The sequence below is a fragment of the Saccopteryx bilineata genome, chromosome 1, assembly GCF_036850765.1.
Source record: "Saccopteryx bilineata isolate mSacBil1 chromosome 1, mSacBil1_pri_phased_curated, whole genome shotgun sequence".
Lineage (NCBI taxonomy): Eukaryota > Metazoa > Chordata > Mammalia > Chiroptera > Emballonuridae > Saccopteryx > Saccopteryx bilineata.
Genome location: NC_089490.1, coordinates 128,641,928 through 128,653,280, shown reverse-complemented (window position 1 = coordinate 128,653,280; position 11,353 = coordinate 128,641,928). Strand labels below are relative to the sequence as shown.

At 51.9% G+C, this 11,353-nt stretch overlaps 1 protein-coding gene across 2 annotated transcripts; it reads left to right on the top strand.

Moving 5' to 3' along the window:
- Nucleotides 1-1,441: 1,441 nt before the first annotated feature.
- Nucleotides 1,442-10,631, top strand: LOC136329465 (keratin, type II cytoskeletal 71). Of its 2 annotated transcripts, none has more exons than XM_066265666.1 (9): nucleotides 1,442-1,888; nucleotides 4,119-4,333; nucleotides 5,021-5,081; nucleotides 5,553-5,648; nucleotides 6,010-6,174; nucleotides 6,361-6,486; nucleotides 7,813-8,033; nucleotides 9,084-9,118; nucleotides 9,902-10,631. In XM_066265666.1, the coding sequence occupies exons 1-9, from the start codon at nucleotides 1,442-1,444 to the stop codon at nucleotides 10,111-10,113; spliced, it is 1,578 nt and encodes a 525-aa protein (XP_066121763.1). In that variant the 3' UTR covers nucleotides 10,114-10,631. The 2 variants fall into 2 exon arrangements, with proteins under 2 accessions (XP_066121763.1, XP_066121753.1); XM_066265656.1 differs by having other exon boundaries at nucleotides 9,875-10,631.
- Nucleotides 10,632-11,353: the final 722 nt, after the last annotated feature.

Below are 11,353 nucleotides of genomic sequence, written 5' to 3'. Positions count from 1 at the left end.
GAGGAAGACGGAAGGGTTCCAGGTCAACCCCGAAACAAAGTGACAGATAGCCTCACTCTAGCCTGGCTCTAAATTCTCCTCCCTCCTGTGGCCACCACAAGCCAAGAGTCACAGCACACCATAGGGTCCCAGCAGGAATCTTTGGGTCAAGGTAGTCTCCAGGGATAATGTCAACCATGGGAAGAAAAGGAGCTACAGCAGTGTAATATCAATCATATGAGGGGTCCAGGACCTATCCCCAGAACCAGGGACACAGGAGGAGGGAACAGCAGGCAAAATCGAGGGCAGAGATTGCAGGAACCACAGTGCCATTTGGAACAGTCCCAGCCAGCCTGCATTCTTGGCTCACATGGGTGAGATGTCACAGGAGTTCTGTCTCACCTTGACAGCAGCTTCTTTTATTTAAACTCTAAACAGATTGCTTGTCCTCAAGTCGCTCCTAGTCTTATTAGCAGACACATGTTGGAGGAAAGATAAAATGATGAAGTAAGACCCCGCCCCCTGGAGTCTTTCCTTAAAACCTCCGAGCCCTAAGCAAGGCTCGTTGTCATCCCCTCTCTCCTTTCAGCTGACTCTCTAAATTTTTCAGCCACCTGCCCCAACTCCATTCTACTTTGCTCTTCCTCTTTTTGTCCAGTGCTTGAAGGACTGGACATCAGTTGTTCCTTGCCTTTTTATAAAAGTTTGAGAGAGGTGAAGTGTGGAGACCCCTTTCCCTGGGGAACTCGCAGAAGTACATGGCCCACCTGTGTCCATGGTTGACTCTGGCCTGGGCTGCACATGTCCCATGCCAGGGAGAGTGTCAGTCTACCCTTAATAGCCCAGCAGATAAGGATGCTGTCTTCTGTGGGTTAGGAGAAGAGGCCATCAGTTGGTTGCACCTCAAAGAGGCTTGAGGGAGGGGTGCACGCCTGACTAATCTGCCCCTTTCTGGGGAAGAGGAGAACATAGCTATGGTTGGAGTCCCCAGATACTCAACCCTGTGGCCTGCTCTGTCCAGAGAAGTCCATCTCCTCCACCCTTTTGAACCTGCAAGAGAAAGCCCACAACCCAGAGAAGATGAATCAAGATAAGGATGATGAAGGGCCAGTGACATCCCCCTGGAGCGGCTAGGCCTGCGGCAAATTACCCTATAACAGCAGGTTAATTAGATAAAACCCAAATTACATGAGCCAGGCTTGCAAGCCCAGCACTTTGAAGGTTTCATGTTGTTTCAGGGTTGGGGAGGGCTTGGTCTCTAGCTCAGCATAGAGAAAATGACTTCTTGCTCCCAGGCAAGCCAAACCCATGAATTAAGCTCTTGACTGCCCATCCACAAGCCCCGGTGCCAAGCACATATAAGAAAGAGCACCTGTCAGCCCTCACAGCAACCAGTGAGGCCCTTGTGGGATTTGGCCTTTGTCGCTACTGCATCTGAGTTCTATCTACCTCCACCAGCAGCATGAGTCGCCAATTCAGCTACAAGTCCGGAGCTGCCGCCAAGGGGGGCTTCAGTGGCTGCTCAGCCGTGCTCTCAGGGGGCAGCTCATCCTCCTACCGGGCAGGGGGCAAAGGGCTCAGCGGGGGCTTCGGCAGTCGGAGCCTCTACAGCCTGGGGGGCTCCCGGAGCATCTCCTTCAATGTGGCCGGTGGCAGTGGGAAGAGCGGAGGTTATGGATTTGGCCGGGGCCGGGCCAGCGGTTTTGCGGGCAGCATGTTTGGCAGTGTGGCCCTGGGGCCTGTGTGTCCAACTGTGTGCCCGCCTGGAGGCATCCACCAGGTCACTGTCAATGAGAGCCTCCTGGCTCCCCTCAACGTGGAGCTTGACCCCGAGATCCAGAAAGTGCGCGCCCAGGAGCGGGAGCAGATCAAGACCCTCAACAACAAGTTCGCCTCCTTCATCGACAAGGTGGGTCTGGGGAACTTGTGAACAGTCTCTTCTTGGAATATGAGCTTTTGTTACAACATGAGGGGTTGAGGTTAGATATGGGGAGGTACTTACTATGGCCAAGGCAGGAATTTTATATCATCAGGGTTACTTGTATAAATTCCCTGTTTTAGTCTTTTCCTAGAAAAGACAGAGAGACAGGTCAGTCACTACTGGCAGAGACTAAACAGAGTCAGTGACAAGAGCACCTAAGGGAAAAGCTCTGCTCCTTACTCTAGAGGGCCAGGCCGGCACCATTGCTAAGTCTGGGCCCACGCAGACTGTGTGCAGAAAAGCCAACGAGAGGGAACCAGCCACAGAGTAACCAGGGAAGCTGTCCTCCTCTCAACCAGAGCCAGCTGATATCCTCCACTGGTCGTCTGACGGATGATTCGGGAGCATCAGTGCGCGGTCATCTTCGGGTGGTCTGCCAAGGGCATTTGCTTCACTTGGCTGAAGACTTTCTCGAGAGTCGGAATAGTGCAGTGGGAAGTCAGACCTGGCTTCCACCCATTCCCCTCCCTTACAGGCTGTGTGTTTGAGGAGAGTTACGTACCTTGTCTAGGCCTCTGTTTTTTCATCTCTACAATGGGAAGAATAACCTACCTCTTGGAGTCATTGTCAGGTTTATAAAAGAAAATGCATGTGAAGATTTTGGCACAATGCCTGACACACGCTAAATACTATGCAATGGTGGTTATTGTTACTATCATTCTAATCTCCAGAGAGCTAGGGAAGGGTGTTCAGAAGGAGAGCATCAGAAGTCTGGGAGGGGCCTCAAGGGATCATCCAGTTCAGACAGGCCCCTCACTTTTGGTTGATAAGAAATTATTGCTCCTATTTTATGAGTCAGTAAAAGCACAGGGGTGAAGGCGATGTTTAAGGTCATCTGAGGAAGGTAAGGTTAAATGCTCAGCTTCCTGCTTCCAAACCCAGTATTGAGGACTGGATAGGTATACTGGCTACATGACAGTGAGGTACCAAGGACAGGTCATCCCAGGAAAAAGCCAGTGGTTGAGATGTTCGGCAGCCATCAGAGCCTAGCAACACCCCTCCCCCAATGCCTCACTCCCTATAATTCTCAACTGCTGCTCAGAGGAAGATGCTTTGCTGCCCCTACTCACCTCAAGGTGTTCTGAGGTTTGGGGCTGGTCAAACCCCATTGAAGGATAAAGTCTGGAGACATGGAAAGAAAAATGAACACAAAAATAATTACTTCTATGAACAAAGGTGGTCTGACTGAGGTGAGGGGAAGCAGGTGCAGAGGCCTGGACCATTGCCAAACCATTTTAGTCTCTAGAAGAGCACAATCCCATAATCTAGGCAGCCAGAGAAGGTGCATACATCCTATCAACAATCCAGGTGTGTCCAGTGTGTGGTCTAGATGGGTATTATGGTGTCCTAAGTGTAGGATTTACTCTGTGTTTAGTGCTCAGACTTGTGGATGTAAATAAAAGAGCCAGGACTGGTTAAACCAAACCAGACGCTGGATGATCTGCTGGAGGCAAGCTGTGCGGTTGCTAACCCATCCCAATGCTGAGTGCCAGGCAGCTTTCCAATGTCCTGGTGTTTCTGGCTTTAGAGAACCAACTCATATAAAAAGTAGTGCTCCCCAAACCAAACAAGAAAAGTATGCACAAATCCACCCACTCTGGTCAGTGACCTGCCCAGTGAGGCCACAGTGGCATGGGGAACTCCATTTGCCCATAGAGAAGATGGTTCTGAGGAGCAGAACAAGGGGAGGAGGAAGAGCCACAAACAAAGTGGAGTTGGGCCTTACAGGAATTTAGAATAGCCAAAGGTCTTGGCCCATTAAGCCTTATTGAGCTTGATGTGTTATAAAATGAACAGCATTCCTCTTCATCAGAGAGGCCGACTTCCCCAAACATAGGCCCAGTCTGACTCTGTCCTGGCACCTTCAGGCACATCCCTGCCCTGTGCTGTTTTCATGGTGGGTTCTGAGTGACTGGATGCATGAGTTATGAGGACTCATGTCTGGGTTCAGTTCTGGTCTCCACAATTGATTAATCCATCCGATCCTGGAAAGAAGCTAAGCTTCTCTATGCTTCAGTTTCCCTTCCATTAAATAAGGTTAAGGACTTACCCACCTCATCAGCTCTCATGAGGGGTGCAGAGTTTGGCACAGTGCCTGTGAGTGACAGGTATGACAGTTTCTGTGGGTACTCAACAGTTTTGGGGCTTCGGGTTCCAGGTGCGGTTCCTGGAGCAGCAGAACCAGGTGCTGGAGACCAAGTGGGAGCTGCTGCAGCAGCTGGACGTGAACAACTGCAGGAACAACCTGGAGCCCGTGTACGAGGGCTACATCAGCAACCTGCGGAAACAGCTGGAGACGCTGTGGGGGGACAGGGTGCGGCTGGACTCGGAGCTGCGGAATGTGCGGGAGGTGGTGGAGGACTACAAGAAGAGGTGAGCAGGGACCCCTTTACCTCACAACTGCCCTGTCCCTCTGAACTCATCTTGCCCTTGGGGCCCTGGCAGGTATTGCAGCTTCAAGAGTTTGGAGGGAGGCGGCGGTGTTCTCATCATATGAAGCAGAATCGCCCTAACAAAACTCTGGTATTTGCTTTCTGCCCCTCTAGCCTCTGGCCTTGCGCTTAGGACAAATGCCCAGTTCAGTTAGTTGAACAGTGATCAGAGGATTAACTCTGTCTCTGGGGTGAAGGAAATCTTGAGTAACCACCTTGTTTTCCCAAGCTTCTGGGTTCTTACTGGTAAAAGAGGGGTTTAAATCCATCTTCTTCCCACCACTGCTATGAGGAGTATCTCAGGAAATGCTCCCGTTCATTTGTAAGGCTTTATTCAAATTTTCAGAGAGATTATGTCTTGCTTCCTCTGAGATTTCCCATAGGACGGTCACTCTTTCTTCACTTTTGAAGCAGGATCTTCAACAGTCTCGTTCTTGCAAACTTGGCTACCATATCCCTGCCCTCAGGAAGCCTTCCTTGCCTGGCTGGTCCCACCGGCCCAGTGCTTGGCAGCCCTCAGCACCTGTGCCCTCTGACAGCCATACTCCCTCTTCCTCAGTGTCTTTTTTTAGGAAAATGAGGTTTCTCAGGGAGACACATTCACCACCAACCCCTGGCATTCCCACAGGTATGAGGAAGAAATCAACAGGAGGACGGCTGCAGAGAACGAGTTTGTGCTGCTGAAGAAGGTGAGGGGGAGGCAGGCCCAAGTCCGGGGCTGGCCTGTGACCAGCAGGTACTGAACCTGCAGTGTGCTCTGCCCTCAGAGAAAGTGAGCTCATTATTCAGAAATAATGAGGTGAAGGCAGGGAACCACGATGGAAAACTGTTCAGAAGAGAGAACACAAAGGCAGGGAGGATGATGGCCTTCCTGATATTTAAGGGGAACGGGTTTGTCCGTACAGGATGACACCCAGGGATTTCCCCTGCAGCCCCAGATTCTGTTTACACAGCACAGGGGTGACTGACACCAGCCTGACTGGGCACTCTCCCTTCAAGGAGCACCCATCCCTGCTGATGGAACAGAGGCTCGAGATACTCCTTCCTATCCTCTTCCTTGGGCCCCTCAGAGTGAGGAGGGTGGCCACCTCCTCGTGCAGGGCAGCTAGGCCCCTTGGCTGCACTGGCAGTGACCCGGGGATGGCTGGGGCATCTTTCAGGATGTGGATGCAGCTTATGCCAATAAGGTGGAGCTACAGGCCAAGGTGGACTCCATGGACCAGGATATCAAGTTCTTCAAGTGTCTCTTTGAAGCCGTAAGTCTGTCTCTTCACTCTACCCCCCTGAGGCAGCCAATGGGTAAAACTCTATTCTGAGGACTGGGAGGGGCGTGGAGGCTCTTGTTCTCAAGGAGGATGCAGGGTTAGTCATTCATTTCCTTCCTCAGCCCTGAGGTTCCTCAATATCCACCTCCTGGGTGGGAAGGAAACAGACCAGGTCCTAGCTCCATGGTGCCAGGAATCTGTCTGGGGCCCAGAGAGACCTCACCATGCCCCGGGAACCACAGCCTTGATTCAGAGACTCAAAGTTGATATCACTAGGATTTGCTTACCTTCCTTGGGGAAGGTTTTGGCTTTTGATAGTCAAGTCCCAAGAGTCCCTTATTTCCCCCTGCAGGAGATCACTCAGATCCATTCCCATATCAGTGACATGTCTGTCATCCTGTCCATGGACAACAACCGGGACCTGAACCTGGACAGCATCATTGATGAGGTCCGAGCCCAGTACGAGGAGATCGCCCTGAAGAGCAAGGCTGAGGCTGAGGCCCTGTACCAGACCAAGGTGAGCTGGGCCGGAGAGGGCAAGCCCAGCAAACATGAGGGTTGGGCATGATCATTCCCAGAGTGGAGGCAATGTTCAGTTAAGTGTCCAATGTGACCTGCCCCCATGACATCAGCAATCTGAGACGACATGTACTCTTGTGACATGTTTATCACACTCATCATGACTGTGCTCTGGGGTCCCCAGTTCCAGGAACTGCAGCTGGCAGCTGGCCGGCATGGGGATGACCTCAAAAACACCAAGAATGAAATCTCAGAGCTGACCCGGCTCATCCAGAGAATCCGTTCAGAGATTGAGAATGTGAAGAAACAGGTGAGGGGTCTGGTTGGCTGTGGCCTGGGGCAGGCGGGCACAACTGGAGGGGAGATGAGTTAGCTCTCCCCACAAGAGGAAAGGAGTCAGATGAGGTCAGTGCCTCAAACACTTAGAGCACTTTTCCCTGAGGTATCTCAGCACCTTCTCGGACCAAGGACTTCTATTTTGGAACCCCTTCCCTCAGGAAGGCTTCTCCCCCCACCCCCCCAGGCTGGGCTCAGACCACAGCCCTCTGGCTCCTGTGGTCTCCCTGGTCCCTGTGCTTTTCCTGTACCTGTCACAGCTCTATAACTGCACCTGCCTGTCTCTTCCTGCGCTGGACTGGAAGGAGGCAGGGAGCTGGCTGCTCTCTTCCCTATTGTTTTTCCAGCATTTAGTGCAGTGCCTGGCACCTGGTAGCAGCTTAATGGACAATTATTGATTAAGTGATTGAGAAGTGGGCTCAGAGAACACCCATTAAAATGCTTTTTGTGGATATTTATTAAAGTCTTATTCAGCAGGTACCAGGAATATAGGCTGCAGCCTCAGGTGGCAAACAAGATACATGCACATAATAACAATAGCCACAGCACCTATCATTGTAGCATACTGAATCCCCACAAGGACTCTGAGGCAAGTGTCACCCATTGTTACAGATGAGAAAACAGGCCTGGTTCAGATCATAGTGACAGAGCTGTGATCTGAACCAAGGGTCCCTGACTCCTAGTCCAGTGCTCTTTCCACTCTTCCATGAGCTCCACACTTAGTGTAGCTCTGTGACATTGTGTCACTTGTCCTCACTGTACAGGGCGTTGTAAGGCCTAGATGAGCTAAGGTATATAAAAAGCAGAGAAAGGACTGAATGTCGTGTTAGATGGCCAATGAGCACTTAGGAAATAGAAGTTGGTCTTGGAGAATCTCCTTCCTGTGCTTCTGTGGTCAGCCACTGTCATTGTATCTATAACACATTATTCCAATGATATCTCTTCCTAGACTGAACAACTCAAGAGCAGAAAACCAATCTAACCCTTACTCATTTTGTATCCTTGGCACAGGGTGGCCAAGTAAAATGCCTTTGCAATAACTGAAGTGAATTGACTATCATCTCGGGAGGACAGGATGCACTCTTTGTTATCACCAGCAATGTCAAGACACAAGGGAGTAAGAAAGTGCTAAGGCAGGACTTGGCAGGGCCAGAAGGGCCCCAGCCTCAAAGAGGAGCAAGAGGTGGAAAGGATAGGGGAAGGCATCTCTACTCAAAATCTCAAAGAATGAGTGGTAGTTAGACAGAAGTGCTTCCAATGACCCCTTCCAGTTTTCCAACTTTTCCAATTCCCTATTTAGGCTTCCAACCTGGAGACGGCCATCGCCGATGCCGAGCAGCGGGGCGACTGTGCCCTGAAGGACGCCCGGGCCAAGCTGGACGAGCTGGAGGCTGCCCTGCACCAGGCAAAGGAGGAGCTGGCCCGGATGCTGCGCGAGTACCAGGAGCTGATGAGCCTGAAGCTGGCCCTGGACATGGAGATCGCCACCTACCGCAAGCTGCTGGAGGGCGAGGAGTGCCGGTGAGGGGTCAGGGGGAGACGGTATTCTCTGGCAAGAAAGGTTCGAGCTTTGGGGAGGACCTCAGCAGAAAGCTTAGCATCCTAACTCAGAAAAGATGAGCTCTTGGGGAGTAACAGGGAACTGATGACAGGAATAATAATAGTTATTAACAACCTCTACAGAGGAGTGAGTGCTTACTTCATTCCAGGCACTGTCCCATGTGGATTAAGTCATCCAATCCTCACAGCTTCCGTGGGTACATACTCTCCTCCAATACCCCCAAAATGCATGTCTGTGTTAGGCCCTCTAGTTTCACCTTCCTTACCTGTCCAGGTCCCGATGAGCTCTTTGGAGATGTTGCGTTCAGGCTTCCCCAATGTTCTTGGGAGATGAAAAGGCTCAGTGCCAAGGCCTGACCTTGGGAAGTATGAATGCCACTCCTCCATGTGCACCTCATACAAACTAGTTTTGGACTTGGGTTGCTGCCTATTACCAAAAAGATTCAGGGCAATCCCCCAACTTTTCAGTCTCTGCTTGTGCTGAAGAAGACCTGGAATTCCCATAGGTGCCCATTGGGTTTCAAAACCCACACCAGGGCCCTGGCCAGTTGGCTCAGTGGTAGAGCATCGGCCTGGCATGCAGGAGTCCTGGGTTCGATTCCCGGCCAGGGCACACAGGAGAAGTGCCCATCTGCTTCTCCACCCCTCCCCTTCTCCTTCCTCTCTGTCTCTCTCTTCCCCTCCCGCAGCCAAGGCTCCATTGGAGCAAAGTTGGCCCGGGTGCTGAGGATGGCTCTATGGCCTCTGCCTCAGGCACTAGAATGGCTCTGGTTGCAACAGAGCAACGCCCCAGGTGGGCAGAGCATCGCCTCCTGGTGGGCATGCCGGGTGGATCCTGGTCGGGCACATGCGGGAGTCTGTCTGACTGCCTCCCCATTTCTAATTTCGGAAAAATACAAAAAAAATTAAAAAAAAAAAACCCACACCAGGCTGATGGAGGCACCAGCTCGGAAGTTAATAGATCATGAGTTGCATGATTGCTTGCTCTTATTTTATTTCTCTCCCTAACAGGATGTCAGGAGAATATCCCTCCCCTGTCAGCATCTGTAAGTACCTGTATGTGCAGGCCTAAAATTGTAGAATCTCAACCTGAAAATGGGCTTTGTCACACCCTGTGCATGTTGATGAGAAATCTAAGAACCAGAAGGGGAAAACTTTGCCTGAGACTACAGATCCAGATAACAGAGGCATGACCAGAAATCAGTCTTCCTGACTCTCAGCCCAGAGTTCATTTCTCCTTATCACTCTGTCTCCCTGTTCTCAAGGGCCAGCAGCTAGGAACAGGGAGAATGACATAGGGATGGGGAAACAAAAGGACACGTTGCAAGAAAATGAATGTGGGTGCCTGTGAGGGTTGGGGAATCACATCTGCAGATTGGGGTCAGACCTGGGCTGGGGTCTCAGAAGGGGTTGGAATTAGTGAGTGGGGGAGGCGGATAGTAGTGGATCTCTAGGTATCCCAGTGAGGCTAAGAGAGATTAGACAGAGCTTCTGAAGAATGTCATCTGTGGCATGGTTAGCAGGAGGGAGAGGTTGGAAGATGGGAAGTTTAGCAAAAAATAGCTAATAGAATAGGCAGGGGGTGGGCACCCAGAATGGCAAGTGGATACACTGGTGACTAGACCAAACAAAATGGGCCTCTGGGAGTTAGGAAGCAGCCAGATTGGGTATAAGTTGGGCACGAAAAAAGCAGGACATGAGAAAAACTGTCTCAGAGATATTTTCCCCCAGGGGCAGGGAAAGCTGTGACTGGAGCCCCCACTTAACCACGGCTCCACAAAGAGCCCCCGGCTCTAGCTGAGGGTTACTGACCCGCTCTTCCTCCGCAGCCATCATCAGTAGCACCAGCGGCAGCAGTGGCTACGGCTTCCGGCCCAGCTCAGTCAGTGGTGGCTACGTGGCCAGTAGCAGCAGCTGCATCTCTGGCGTGTGCAGTGTCCGTGGAGGAGAGAACCGGAGCCGGGGCAGTGCCAGCGACTACAAGGATACACTGGGGAAGGGCTCCAGCTCGAGTGTCCCCTCCAAGAAAGCCAGTCGGTAGAGAGGGCTGCCCAGTGCCCTCCTGCCATCCCTGTGTCCCCAGCAGGGGCTCTGGCTCCCACATGTGCTCTCCCCAGCCCACTGTCAATCCCATCTCCACCTTGCTGGCCCTGCTTTTGTACCTCAGGCTCAGACCTTGGCCACCTCACTTCTACTAACCTGTGTCTTCATGAGCCGGGACAGGTGTGGACAACCATACCTGGTGAAATTCTTCCCTGCGCATGCCTGGTGTTCATGTCCTTACCAGCTCAGCCCCTGGCTCTAGCCTCCAGCCACCAACTACTCTCTCTGGCCACTGCGCTCAGACCAAGGCCCCCTCTCCTCTGAGAGGCCATTGTCCTGGTTCCTGACTATGCTAGAAGCTGGCTCTCTGTCCAAGAAAAGGAGGACTGAAGGACAAACAACCAAGAGAGGCCCAGTTGCCCCCCCCCCCCCGCCTTGGTTCAGACTCACTACTCATTCCGAGTGAAACCAAGCACAACACAGGGGCTCTTTCTTCACTCTCTGCACCCGGAAACAGAGAAGAGGAGGCCCATTCCCTTCTCCTTTCTTCTTGCAGGCCTTCCCATTGCATCCTCAATAAACAGCACGATCTGATGGCTTGGTCTCTGAGTCAAGGTGTATATACGGACTCCATTAAGATGCTCACGTGTGCAGGTACCGCACACTGTGCAGACCCACGGGGACATGGCACACACCACTGCGTATCACCATGTGACCTATATTTCGGGGTTAATTTTCCCTTTAGAGCAGAAACAGAAGCTCTCAGAGCAGGCATGCTGTGGTGCTGAGAATATTCGAGCTGCCGGGATGAGTGTGTAGCCGAGTTTGGGAAGAAAGTAGAAGAAGGGCTGGGAGAGAAGAAAGGAGAAACATGGGAAGGGTGTGTGTGCAACCTCGTTTGTGTCCAATGGCAGAACTAGAACTTCCCTCTTTCCCTGAGGGAAGATGGGGGCTTGGCAGACAGGTGTCTGCATTTGTTCAACCCTTTCCTCACTGCTGAGAGGCTGGGCCTCCTGGGGGGGGGGGGTGCCCAGGACAGGTAGAGCTGGTGGGGACCCCGCACTCTGAACCTCTCTGCTAGTAAGCTAAGATAGAAAACAAGGTTTTGGAACCTAAGTTTCAACTTGGGTGGAGTGAGTTGGGTGTTGGGACAGGCTGTGAATTTCAGTGACCATAGTTGGCGCCTTCCTAAATAGCCGTTCACTCTGAAATCACTGTGGGGGTGGCCAGTCCTGCCC

Coding starts and splice junctions, on each gene's coding strand:
- LOC136329465 (XM_066265656.1), top strand. CDS start 1,442: ATGAGTCGCCAATTCAGCTACAAGTCCGGAGCTGCCGCCAAGGGGGGC. Junction 1,889..4,118: donor TCGCCTCCTTCATCGACAAG/GTGGGTCTGGGG, acceptor TTCGGGTTCCAG/GTGCGGTTCCTGGAGCAGCA. Junction 6,487..7,812: donor TTGAGAATGTGAAGAAACAG/GTGAGGGGTCTG, acceptor TTCCCTATTTAG/GCTTCCAACCTGGAGACGGC.